The sequence below is a fragment of the Protobothrops mucrosquamatus genome, unplaced genomic scaffold, assembly GCF_001527695.2.
Source record: "Protobothrops mucrosquamatus isolate PMUCROS unplaced genomic scaffold, P.Mucros_1.0 scaffold5694, whole genome shotgun sequence".
NCBI lineage: Eukaryota > Metazoa > Chordata > Lepidosauria > Squamata > Viperidae > Protobothrops > Protobothrops mucrosquamatus.
The window spans coordinates 37,185-50,013 of record NW_015391545.1 but is presented as its reverse complement, the minus strand read 5'-3'; the positions used below and the strand labels follow the sequence as shown (position 1 = coordinate 50,013).

At 46.6% G+C, this 12,829-nt stretch overlaps 1 protein-coding gene across 1 annotated transcript in view; it reads right to left on the bottom strand.

Annotated features, from left to right (window-relative positions):
* The window catches only part of CTNNBL1 (catenin beta like 1), a gene marked incomplete at both ends in the record, with an annotated part of 41,656 nt that overhangs the window by 11,261 nt on the left and 17,566 nt on the right, over positions 1-12,829 (bottom strand). Inside the window, 4 exons of the mRNA XM_015829249.1 lie at positions 4,421-4,479; positions 4,710-4,782; positions 6,343-6,434; positions 7,944-8,037. Of these exons, the coding sequence (XP_015684735.1) occupies positions 4,421-4,479; positions 4,710-4,782; positions 6,343-6,434; positions 7,944-8,037 (318 nt within the window). The remainder of the gene's footprint in view (positions 1-4,420; positions 4,480-4,709; positions 4,783-6,342; positions 6,435-7,943; positions 8,038-12,829) is intronic.

The window sequence follows — 12,829 nt, the reverse complement described above, 5'->3', positions numbered from 1 at the left end:
TTGTTGTGCTATGGATCCTCCCAGGAGCCATATGTATGTTTTTTGTGTTATTTTTAACAGATATATTGTATGTAATTAATGTACAATATGGACGGAGATGTCGGTCAAAGACGATTTACCACGTTCAGTGTTTTTAATCTTTTTTGTCCTTTGTACCCAATAAAAACTTTAAAAGAAAGAAAGAAAGAAAGAAAGAAAGGAAGAAAGGAAGGAAGGAAGGAAGGAAGGAAGGAAGGAAGAAAGAAAGAAAGAAAGAAAGAAAGAAAGAAAGAAAGAAAGAAAGAAAGAAAGAAAGAAAGAAAGAAAGAAAGAAAGAAAGAAAGAAAGAAAGAAAGAAAGAAAAAGCATCTTTGGGACTCCAGGCAGAATCTGGGCAGGCAGCTGGTATCGCATGGACCTCCTTCCAACTGGCTGGCAGGGCAGCCCTGCTGTGCCACCCGGGGGGAGCAGGGGGGGGACAGGACTCCAGCCCCCTTGTTGTCTTTCCACTCAATGGCTCTTGGCACAATCTTGCTTGACAAGCTACAGGAGGCAGCCAGCTCCGCTCCTGAGCTGGGAAGACCCAAGGGCTGACATTGCTGCCATCTTCCCATTCCCAGGAGCCCCTCAGCTCACAGACTTCAAGGCAGGGGCGAGGGGGGGGCATCGAGACAGGCAGGTCCTCTGCCCTGGCACAGAGGGCGCGTCACGAAATCAAAGTGAAGCCATGCCATGATGATGAGAAGCAGAAAGGGGAAGGCTGGGCCAGGAGAGGTCTTCAAACAGGGCGGCTTCCGACAGAAAGGACGCCGCGCAGGTAGTCCTCGCTTTACGACCTCAACCAGGAGCGGAATTTCCGCTGCTAAGCAATGACGGTTCTTAAGGGAGTCGCACCCAACACGATGATCTTCGTTGGCCGATTCCCTGTGAATCACACGGCCGTTAAGCGAATCCAGATTCCCCTTAACAGATTTTATATTATTTTTTCATTTTGAAATGGATTTGCCGCCCGTCTCGTATTCAGCAACCCTGGGTGGCGTACAGCGCATTAATTTAACATATAGAAGGCAGGTCAACAAGTTGCAAATAGATGCAGTAGGTTAAAAAAATTTTTGGAGGGCTGGTTTCGCAAAAAAAGGGGTATATTAATCAGCATTCAAACTGGAGGGGATGATATACGAAGAGCGAAAAAAAATTGGCTCAGGATTCACACATGGTTGGAAAAGATGACTAAAATACAGATAGAAATTTAAACCAGAATTCTTTTTGTTAGGAATACTAGGAGCCAAGTATGAGAAGGAGATTGAGTATTTAATATTGCATATATTGACAGCAGCGAGAATAGCATTTGCCCAATACTTGGAAAAATGAAAATTTACTAACTGAAGAGATCCTAATTAGGAAAATTTTAGAATGTGCAGAAATGGATAGATTAACTTTAGAGATTAAAGAGAAAGAAGATTCAGTCTATTTCAAAACATGGGGTAATTTTGACCAATGGTTAGAAAAACGAACTAGTGAGAAATTTATTTATTTATTTATTATTTGAATTTATATACCGCCCTATCTCCCTTACGGGACTCAGGGCGGTGAACAGGCAATAATAAAAATCACAATAAATATTGAATAAAAAGCCTGCTCTAAAATACCCCATATAAAAACCCCTAGCAAAGCCCAATCAAAACTACGCCAGGCCGGCCGCACGGGATAGATGGGTTTTCAAGGCTCATGAATGTAATATGGTATTGTGTATATACTGTATACTAGCAAGATGAATGATATTGATTAACTGATATTGTTCATGATTGTTGTTTCTCATATTCATTATAGTTATCTACTACTATATTAATTAGTGTTACTGAACATATGTACCCGGACAACAGTCTGTTTGCTAAAGCTTGAAAATGTCAATGGGGGGCAACCCCATTGCTGTTCCCATCCCTGTCCCAATCCTGAGTCCCACCCCAAACCCCAGTTCCCATCCCTCCCCCAATCCTATAAAACTCAATTAAAACTTTGATAAAAAAAAAACTAGAGGGGATGATATACGTATATGTGGTTTTTTTTTTAAATGAACTTTTTTTAATGCTTTCATTGTTTTGCGTGTTTTTTTTTCCTTTGGGGGTGTTTTTTTTGAGTTGTGTATTTTTGCATTTTAACTTCGCTTTGCGTAAAATAAGAACCTATCTTTAAAAAACACGAAAGCATTAAAAAAAAAAAAACCACCTTAAAATCAACCATCACAGAAACACTTGCTGTGCAGAAGCCGGATGGGAAGGTCAGAAATGCTGCAACCAGCGTCAATACATGGTGGGGTTTGTCAAGCATCCGAATTCTGATCACGTCAAAACCGGTCACAAGTCACATTTTTCAGGGCTGTCGCGACTTCGAAAGGTTGACGAACAAATGGTCTTAAGCCAAGGACTTACTACGTCCTTGTGGTTTTACTAAGGATTTATAGAGCGGTACCAATAGTCCACCTGATTTTGATCCTGTGCCTCTGTTTACAGTCCTTGGTGGCATCAACAGAGGCATCGAAGCAAAATCACCTGAAGTGTTAGTACGGCTTTGCAGATCCATAGTTTCATTCCATACAGCATTGACCTTGTCAACTTTCAAGCTTCCTCCTTCCGTTATATATTCAAGATGGACAGTATTTAATATTTATTTGTTATATGGATGTAGGGGTGTGGGTCGATACCAGGGGTAGGCAACCTTGGCTCTTTTATGACGGGTGGACTTCAACTCCCAGAATTCCTGAGCCAGCATGGGGGAACTATGGCCCCCTCATGACTCGTGGACTTCAACTCCCAGAATTCCTGAGCCAGCATGGGGGAACTATATCCCCCTCCTGACTCGTGGACTTCAACTCCCAGAATTCCTGAGCCGGCATGGGGGAACTACGGTCCCCTCATGACTCGTGGACTTCAACTCCCAGAATTCCTGAGCCAGCATGGGGGAACTACGGCCCCCTCATGACTCGTGGACTTCATCTCCCAGAATTCCTGAGCCAGCATGAGGGAACTATGGCCCCCTTCATGACTTGTGGACTTCAACTCCCAGAATTCCCGAGCCAGCATAGGGGAACTACGGCCCCCTCATGACTGGTGGACTTCAAGTCCCAGAATTCCTGAGCCAGCATAGGGGAACTACAGCCCCCTCATGACTCGAGGACTTCAACTCCCAGAATTCCTCAGCCAGCATAGGGGAACTATGGCCCCCTCATGACTGGTGGACTTCAAGTCCCAGAATTCCTGAGCCAGCATGGGGGAACTGTGGCCCCTTCATGACTCGTGGACTTCAACTCCCAGAATTCCTGAGCCAGCCATGCTGAGGGGAAAGAGAGAGTTTCCAAGCTGAGCCATGCTGGCTCAGGAATTCTGGGAGTTGAAGTCCACCAGTCATAAAAGAGCCAAGGTTGCCTACCCTTGGTATATACATATGTTGTACATAGTATGCTTAGGTGTGTGTCATGTATGTATTTCACTTTGAGAGCGGGCAACTAAATTTCATTTTTGATGTGTGCCGTTGTGCCCACAGTAAAAAAAAAATGACAATAAAGGTTATCTTATCTTACTAAGGCCACACCTGGAATCCTGCATCCAGTTTTGATCGCCCCATTACAAAAAAGATGCTGAGACTTTGGAAAAAGTGAAGAGAAGAGCAATTAAGATGATTAAAGGCCTGGAGAGTAAAACATAGGAAGAACGGCTGCAGGATTTGGGTCTGGCTAGTTCTAGAGAAAAGAAGGATTAGGGGAGACATGATAGCAGCATTCCAGTATTTGAGGGGCTGTCCCGAAGAAGAGGGAGTCAAGCTATTCTCCAAAGCACCAGAGGGCAGGACAAGAAACAATGGTTGGAAACTGATCAAGGAGGGAAGCAACCTGGAATTAAGGAGAAACTTCCTGACAGTGAGGACAATTAACCAGTGGAACAGCTTGCCACTAGAAATCGTGGGTGCTCCATCACTGGAGGTTTTTAAGAAGAGACCGGACAGTCAATTGTCTGAAATGGTATAGGTTCTCCTGCTTGAGCAGGGGCTGGACTAGAAGACCTCCACAGTCCCTTCCAGTTCCTATTCTATTCTATTCCATTCCAGTTAGAACAAATAACCAGTGGAACAACCTGCCTCCAGAAGCTGTGGGTGCTCCATCACTGGAGGTTTTTAAGAAGAGACTGGACATACATTGGTCTGAGATGGTACAGGGTTTGCTGCCTGAGCAGGGGGTTAGACTAGAAGACCTCCAAGGTCCCTCCCAGCTCTGTTCTGATTGACTGGACCTATGAACGCTCTTTCAGGATCTCTCAAGGTGGGCTGCAGCCTCCCCACCAGGGTCTCAAAACCAGCTGGCCTTCAGCTTCCATTCTCCCCTTTGCCCACCCACCTTCTCCTCTCAGGCCCCTCCCAGGGCCAGCCAGAGGGCAAACAAATTACTCACCGACAATTGCTGAAGCAGCACATCAATCCCATCCAGCTCTCCCAGCATCTCCCGGTTGTCTGCAGGAAGGAGGGGAGGGGTCAAAGGTCAGATCTGACTGCCCCCCTCACTGGGCAAAGGAGAGGAGGGGGCCACAGTCAGCTTTGACAGCTACCTGCCATGTCAATCTCAGCCCCTAAAATCCACAGGACTGAGCAGAGAGCCCAGGGCAAGGAGAGGAGGTGGGAGGGGGGTTGGGGGGCACAGAGCCCCCCCCCATGGCCTGGGGAAGGGCAGGTTCAGGGCTCACCGTCCGTGTTCTGGAGGAGGATGGCCAGCACCTCGCTGCAGTAGAGCTTGTTGGCATCAAAAGGCATCTTAGCCTGCAAGGGGGAGAAGAGCAGAGACACCGGTCGTTTAGCATCCTTCCCGTGGCAAACAGAGGCCGGTCTGGGGAGGGGGGGTCAAGGTTATGGGAGTTGTAGTTCCTCAGGCTCCCATGAGTCATCCTGTGTCAGAGCCTGCAACAACCCAGGAGCAGACACAGCCAATAGTGGTTTGTACCAAAGGGTGGTTTATCTACAATGCTACACACATATCACTAGGAACAATATACATACACGTGCTACAGGCAGAATCCAACAAAATAGTAAATGCAGCAGGAAAGTGAAAAGAAAGAAAGAAAAGACACACTAGTAGAGACTCCCCTGTTTTACACAGGCTCTTAAAGAGATGACAGCCAAAAACTCAAAGACTCTAGAAAGAGGGCAGAGAAGATCAACAAAGATGATTAGGGGACTGGAGGCTAAAACATATAAGGAACGGTTGCTGGAATTGGGTATGTCTAGTTTAATGAAGAGAAGGACGAGGGGGGACATGATAGCAGCCTTCCAGTATCTCAGGGGCTGCCCCAAAGAAGAGGGAGTCAAGCTATTCTCCAAAGCCCCTGAAGGCAGGACAGGAAACAAATAGATGGAAACTCATCAAGGAGAGAAGCAACCTGGAACTAAGGAGAAACTTCCTGACAGTGAGGACAATGAACCAGTGGAACAACCTGCCTCCAGAAGCGGTGAATGCTCCAACACTGGAAGTTTTTAAGAAGAGACTGGACAGCCATTTGTCTGAAATGGTCTAGAGGGTTTCCTGCCTGAGCAGGGGGTTGGACTAGATGACCTCCAAGGTACCTTCCAACTTTATTATTGATCATCGCACAGTCAGCCAGATGTTCAGACTGGATTTGGCACTTTTGTCTACCTATCGAGTCCTCACCAAGGACCTGGGATAGGCAGATGTGGATGTTTGATGGTATTACAGATCTCGTCGCAGGATGGAAGCGGTTCCTAGTAAGGCCGCCTTTTGCAATTGACTAATGGCGAATTTGTCAATGCCGATGATGGTGTCCAAGTGGTGCTCCAGCTGTTTTGGGATTGCACACCCAAGGCGCCTATGACTATTGGTACTACCCTTGCTTGCCTTTGCCACAGTCTTTCTATTTGTAGGTCTTTGCTTCCATCATCATCATAATCATCATCATCATCATCATCGCATCAGCTGGTCAGCTCTTAAATCAGGGGTCTTCAAACTTGGCAACTTTAAGACTTGTGGACTTCAACTCCCAGAATTCCTCAGCCAGCTTTCCAGTTTGAAGACCACTGACTTAAATCACCACCTTGACATCCTGGCTAATTTTTCTTTAGTTCACTTGTCAGGAGTTGGAGAAAATGACTACGAGGCTGAGCCTGTCTACCAATACAAGGCTGATACTAGCAATAGCAGAAAACAGAATAATGGGCTCGGAAGGGACATTGGAAGTCTTCTAGTCTAACCCTCAACACTCAACACGGCTGGCTCAGGAATTCTGGGAATTGAAGTCCATGGGCCCGAAAGCCACCACAGCTGCCCACCCTGCCTGAGCCCTCAGAGAGAAGCAGGCCGTCACTCACCTTCAATCTCTTGAGGAGCCACTGCATCAGACCTTGCTGAGCAGCATCCACACACATCTCTGGCCGAAACTCCGCCATGTTCTCAATGATAGCTTTGAGAAGAGAAGGATTCAGAGGGAAAGAGAGAGCGGAGAAGACACGGTCAGTTCTGAATTCCCAGAGACTTCATAACGTATCTCAATAGCCTTCCCAACCCAACATTCTCTAAGACAGGGGTCTTCCAACGTGGCCCTTTGATGACTTGTGGACCTCAACTCCCAGAATTCCTCAGCCAGGCACGCGTGCCTGGCTGAGGAATTCTGGGAGTTGAAGTCCACAAGTCATCAAAGGGCCACGTTGGAAGACCCCTGCTCTAGGACAATCCTTCTCAACCTTGGCAACTTTTAAGAGCCATGGTTGGCTGGGAGATTCTGGGAGTTGAAGTCCACAAGTCATCAAAGGGCCACGTTGGAAGACCCCTGCTCTAAGACAATCCTTCTCAACCTTGGCAACGTTTAAGAGCCATGGTTGGCTGGGAGATTCTGGGAGTTGAAGTCCACGTGCTTAAAAGTTGCCAAGGTTGAGAATCGCTGCTCTAAGAGGGGGGTGGTCCTTTGGCCAGGGTTGATGAGGAGTAGGTCATGGCCCTGAGAGGCCCAGGTGGCTGGAGGTGGTCTGAGGGTTCCCCTCCCATATTAAAAGCTCTTGTCCACACTCTTGTCTGGAAGTTGAGTCATGGCAAGTGGACATCCGGACAACTCTACTGGAGGATGAGAATCTTCACTGACATGGGAGGTTTTTAAGAACAGAGTGGACAACCATTTGTCTGAAATGGGAGAGGGTTTCCTGCCTGAGCAGGGGGTTGGACTAGAAGACCTCCAAGGTCCCTTCCAACTATTCTATTCTATTCTATTCTATTCTATTCTATTCTATTCTATTCTATTCTATTCTATTCTATTCCATATTTTCTATTCTATTCCATATTTTCTTCTCTTTTCTATTCTATTCTATATTCTATTCTATTCCATATTTTCTATTCTATTCTATTCTATTCCATATTTTCTTTTTCTATTCTATTCATTCCTATTTATTCTATTCCTATTCCTATTCTACTTTATTTCTATTCTATTCTATCCTATTCTATCCTATTCCATATTTTCTATTCTATTTTATTCCATATTTTCTTTTCTATTCTATTCTACTCTATTCCATATTTTCTATTCTATTCTATTCTATTCTATTCCTATTCCTATTCTACTCTATTTCTATTCTATTCTATCCTATTCCATTTCTTCTATTCTATTCTATTCTATTCTATTCTAATTTCCAAACCCATCTCATTTTCCTTTTTGCCTTATTGTCCATAAATATTGTCCATTCATAAACAATGCAAAAGAACACAACGAGAATGTATCAATACGATAACCAAAAACATCTTTTTAGTTATCCTACCGATATATTCTCCTTGTGTTCTTTTGCACTGCTTATATACGTGGATAACATTTATGGAGCATAAGACAAAGAGATGCNTCAGCAGCCATCCCCAGCGTGAAGAAGTCTAGGAAGGTGGGGGCAGATCTGACCCCCTTACCTCTTCCCCCTCCAACGGGCACCCAACTTACCCAGCGTATTGTGAACGCCGTCCGACTCTTCCTTGACGCCTTCATCCAGCCGCTCGAGATTCTGCACCAACAAGGCCACCACCTGCCCTTCCACCTGGGCCAAGGAAGAGGGAGAGAGAAAGGGCAGACTCAGGGAAAGCGGGCTGGAGGAGGGCAGGTCAACCTGAGGCCCCTGCGCTGGCCGAAGGCAAGAGACCAAACGTAGCAGAAATGAAAATGGCACCACCGAGGGATGCCTTGATTAGTACAATGGCGTTTTGGTCAATGCTTTTTTCTCTGTAACTCCTCTGGTCAACCTGTTCTCCAAAGCACCTGAGGGCAGAGCAAGAAGGAGCAGGTGGAGGATCATGAAAGAGAGGTCCACGAATTAAGGAGAAATTAGTACCACTTTACAAGGCCTTGGTAAGGCCACACTTGGGATACGGCATCCAGTTTTGGTCGCCATGATGTAAAAAAGATGTTGAGACTCTAGAAAGAGTACAGAGAAGAGCGACAAAGATGATCAGGGGACTGGAGGCTAAAGCATATGAAGAATAGTTGCAGGAATTTGGTTTGGCTAGAAGGATGAGGGGTGACATGATAGCAGTCTTCCAGTATCTCAGGGGCTGCCCCAAAGAAGAGGGAGTCACGCTATTCTCCAAAGCGCCTGAAGGCAGGACAAGAAGTAAGGGATGGAAACTGATCAAAGAGAGAAGCAACCTGGAACTAAGGAAGAATTTCCTGACCGTTAGAACAATTAATCAGTGGAATAACCTGCCTCCAGAAGTTGTGGCGGGAGGGCGGGGGCCGAATAGACCTGTAACGTGCTCATTAGCTAAATTGTTGGCTTCACAGAGACCATAAGAACGTGCCCCCCATTCCTGGCTTACACTCTTGACGATGTCAGCAGGCACTGACGAAAGCTCAGTTTTAATAAAAAAAAAATTAGTCTCGGTGATCCGAGTTAAAGGGAGACTAGTATAGCTATTTCAAGCTCTTTAGCTCTCATCAGCTAGTCTTACCCCTCTGGGATTCGAACCTGGGCAAGTTGCAGGTTAGGCAGCTGTATTAACCGTCTGAGCCACAGGTTCCCCCTCACTCCTGTCAGTAGAGACCAGGGAGGATATATATCTATGTGTTGGGTGGAACTCCCGGTCTACCAAATATAAAGCAATCTGTTCTGCGTTTCACTCCAGGCTAGGAGCATCTTTTGCAGGCAGACGTCACTACTGTCAGCACTGTAAATTCACATACACACATATTTATTTATATATATATACTAATAACATTAAAACTAAAACAGTGACTCCTGGATGTAATCATCTTCAAAAACCAAACTGTGAACACCAGGAGTATATCAAACTATAAAAAGTTTAATAACACAAAACATAAAACAAAACTACACCAAGCTTTCGTCGGACTCCTTCCGACATCGTCAGGGTTACGTGCCAGTCCATGGGAGAGTCCCTTTTATAAGCCACCCATCATCTGCGCCCGGCTCCTGGACCTTGTCACCGGTCCCAGGCGATTGGGCTGCGCCTTAATTGTAGTCTTCATACCGGTAGTTAGTCTTCTCCTGCCTCCCCTGCCTACGGGCGTGATGTTACTAATTGCTTCTGTCTGTGGCCTTGGGTCCGGCACACTCTGTCCCCCCCCTTTTTGTTCATACAAGCTCCCTATATCCTGGGACCCAAGGCCACAGACAGAAGCAATTAGTAACATCACGCCCGTAGGCAGGGGAGGCAGGAGAAGACTAACTACCGGTATGAAGACTACAATTAAGGCGCAGCCCAATCGCCTGGGACCGGTGACAAGGTCCAGGAGCGGGGCGCAGATGATGGGTGGCTTATAAAAGGGACTCTCCCATGGACTGGCACGTAACCCTGACGATGTCGGAAGGAGTCCGACGAAAGCTTGGTGTAGTTTTGTTTTATGTTTTGTGTTATTAAACTTTTTATAGTTTGATATACTCCTGGTGTTCACAGTTTGGTTTTTGAAGATATATATATATATATACATACATATACACATGTAATGTGAAGTAAAATAAGGTGATCACCAGGATAAAATCATAAACACAAATGTTTAATCTACAAAACCAAGCTTTCGTCGGCCACACTACCGACATCGACCCGATCTAGGGTCAAAGCGCAGAGGGAGGCAGCCAGCCACATAAAAACGGACTCCCAGATCCAGCATTTTATACCCTGACGATGTCGGTAGTGTGACCAACGAAAGCTTGGTTTTGTACATTAAACATTTGTGTTTATGATTTTATCCTGGGGATCACCTTTTTTTTTAACTTCACATTATGTGTATACTCGGGATTCGTGTTTTTTAATACTATTAAGAACAATATACAGTACACATGGATATATATGGCTCTCCTTTGTATTATTTATTTCATTCACATATATATCTCAAAAATAATTAAAAAAAAACAAAACCCAATACGCAACCATAAAAACAATAATAACTGTTTACCACCCAGAGCCACTGATTGGAGACGGGGGCAGGTATACAAATTAATTAATCAATTCAATTGGGAGCAAAGATTGTAGGAAAAGCAAATGAGGTGGAGGAGCAAGCTGACTTGATGTAGGCAAACGCCTTGGCCTCTGTTGAGAAATACAAAGAATTTGGTCTGCCAAGCCCGGCGGGAAGCCCTTTGTGCTGCCTTCAGCTAGCAATTTATTGACCATCCAGGAAAGGTCAGCTGGAGGGCTGCACACAGCGATAGCAGAAAAGGGAAAAATGCTTTGCCACGGCATCTGCTAATGGGGCAAGCACCGTGAGCTTTGCTGTCCAGCAGAAATGCCACCTCCCGGGGACTGAAAACTGCCCTGTCAAAAGAGGAAGGAGGCAGGGAAGCAGAGTGGATTAAAAAAAAAAAAAATCAGGAATCTGGTTTAAAAGGTCAGAATACAGAATATAGAATAACAGAGTCGGAAGGGACCTTTGGAGGTCTTCTAGTCCAACCGCCTGCTCAAGCAGGAGACCCTATGCCATTTCAGACCAATGGCTGCCCAGTCTCTTCTTGAAGACCTCCGGTGATTGAGTACCTACAACTTCTGGAGGGAAGTCGTTCCACTGGTTGATTATTCGCATTGTCTGGAGGTTTCTCTTTAATTCCAGATTGCTTCTCTCCTTGGTTAGTTTCCATCCGTTGTTTCTTGTCTTCTGGTGCTCTGGAGAATAATTTCACCCCCTCCTCTTTGTGGCAGCCCCTCAAATACTGGAATGCTGCTATCATGTCACCCCTGGTCCTTCTTTTCTCTAGACTAGCCAAACCCAGGTCCCTTCAGGAGAAGGATAAGAAGGAACCGAGTCCTTGAGGACACAAAGAAAAAAATGACACATGGACAAGAGAACTTGGACTGGAACCCATGAGACCCCCTCCCCAAATCCCATCAAGAGCTACCAGACCTGTCAACCAACAAGGCAACGGGAGCTGCCAGTCCTGTCAATCAACAATGCAAGGAGCTTTGGGGATCAAAGGGACCCTGAAGGCCCCACTTTTAGAGCCTGTTTGGATCCAGACCTGGTGACTTCCGTCCCCCTGGCAGCCTAGTGGAGGAGGTGGTGGGGAAGTGTGCATGAGTGTGTGCACTCATGCACACGGAGAAAGAGCATCAAAGGGCCAAGTTGGAAGACCCCCGTCTTAAATCTAACAAACAAAATGGAGCCTGGCTGAGGAATTCTGGGAGTTGAAGTCCACCAGTCATCAAAGGGCCAAATTTGAAGACCCCTGTCTTAAATCTAACAAACAAAATGGAGGCTGGCTGAGGAATTCTGGGAGTTGAAGTCCACCAGTCATCAAAGGGCCAAATTTGAAGACCCCNGGCACCTCAGAAAGACCCCTGGGGGTGCATCAGGGGGCTGAGCCCCTCTTCTTCAAAACAGCAGCGTCTACGGAACAGCCCTTATGGGAGCCACATGGGGGGTCTGGCTAGAGAAGACCTCCTTCCCGCAAAGCCTGGAAGAAGAATCAGTCCAAATAAGCTTTCTGAATTGTAGAGAGGAAATTGCCCATTCGGCAGGCTGGCCGAGACGGTCCATTCAGCGGACCCCGCCATTTGATCACGGCAGAGAGACCCTCGGCGGGCCCTGAATTATCCCAGCAATCCGGGCTCCGATGGAGAGAGGAATTATTTCCACAAAAGGAAGGAAAAAGGGTTCGGCGGGCAGAGAGGACCCCCCTCTTGCTCCAAGCCAACAATAAAACACAGCTCAGAAGGTCTGCTGTTGTCAATAACCGCCCAGACCAAAAAGGCTTACTCCGGGTTTATTGCATCCCTGCGCAATGGGATTGGGAGGCTTCACCTCCTGCGTTTCTATGCTGCAGCGGCCGAGCAGCCTCCGGGGCGCCCGTCATTAACCTCTGGAAGGTAACACAACTGCACAGCCGGCGCGGAAGAGGGTCACGTGGGAAGCCAGAGGATGCCTGCCGCTCCGAGGTGAACTGTGGGGTCCCTGCTGCTCTCTGAGCTGCACCACTTTCCTGCGGGTGTTTCATCCGCCAACTATGGGGAGGAGGAGGAGGAGGAGGAGGAGGAGGAGGAGGAGGAGGAAATAGACTGTGGGATCCTTGGTGCTCTGTGAGCTTGGTGGTTTTCTGGCAGATGTTTCATGGCTCAGCTAGAGACCATCATCAATGCTGGAAGGGATTTAGCTATGCAGAGAGGAGGAGGAGGAGGAGGAGGAGGAGAGAAAAAAAGGAGGAAGAAGAGGAGAAAAAAAAGGAGGAGGAGGAGGAGGAGGAGGAGGAGGAGGAGAAAAAAAGGAGAAAGGGAAGGAGGAAGAGAACGAGGAGAAAAAGGAGGAGGAGAGGAAAAGAAAAAAGGAGAAGGAGGAGAAGGAGAAGGAAAAGAAGAGGAGGAGGAGGAGGAGGAGGAAGAGGAGAGGAA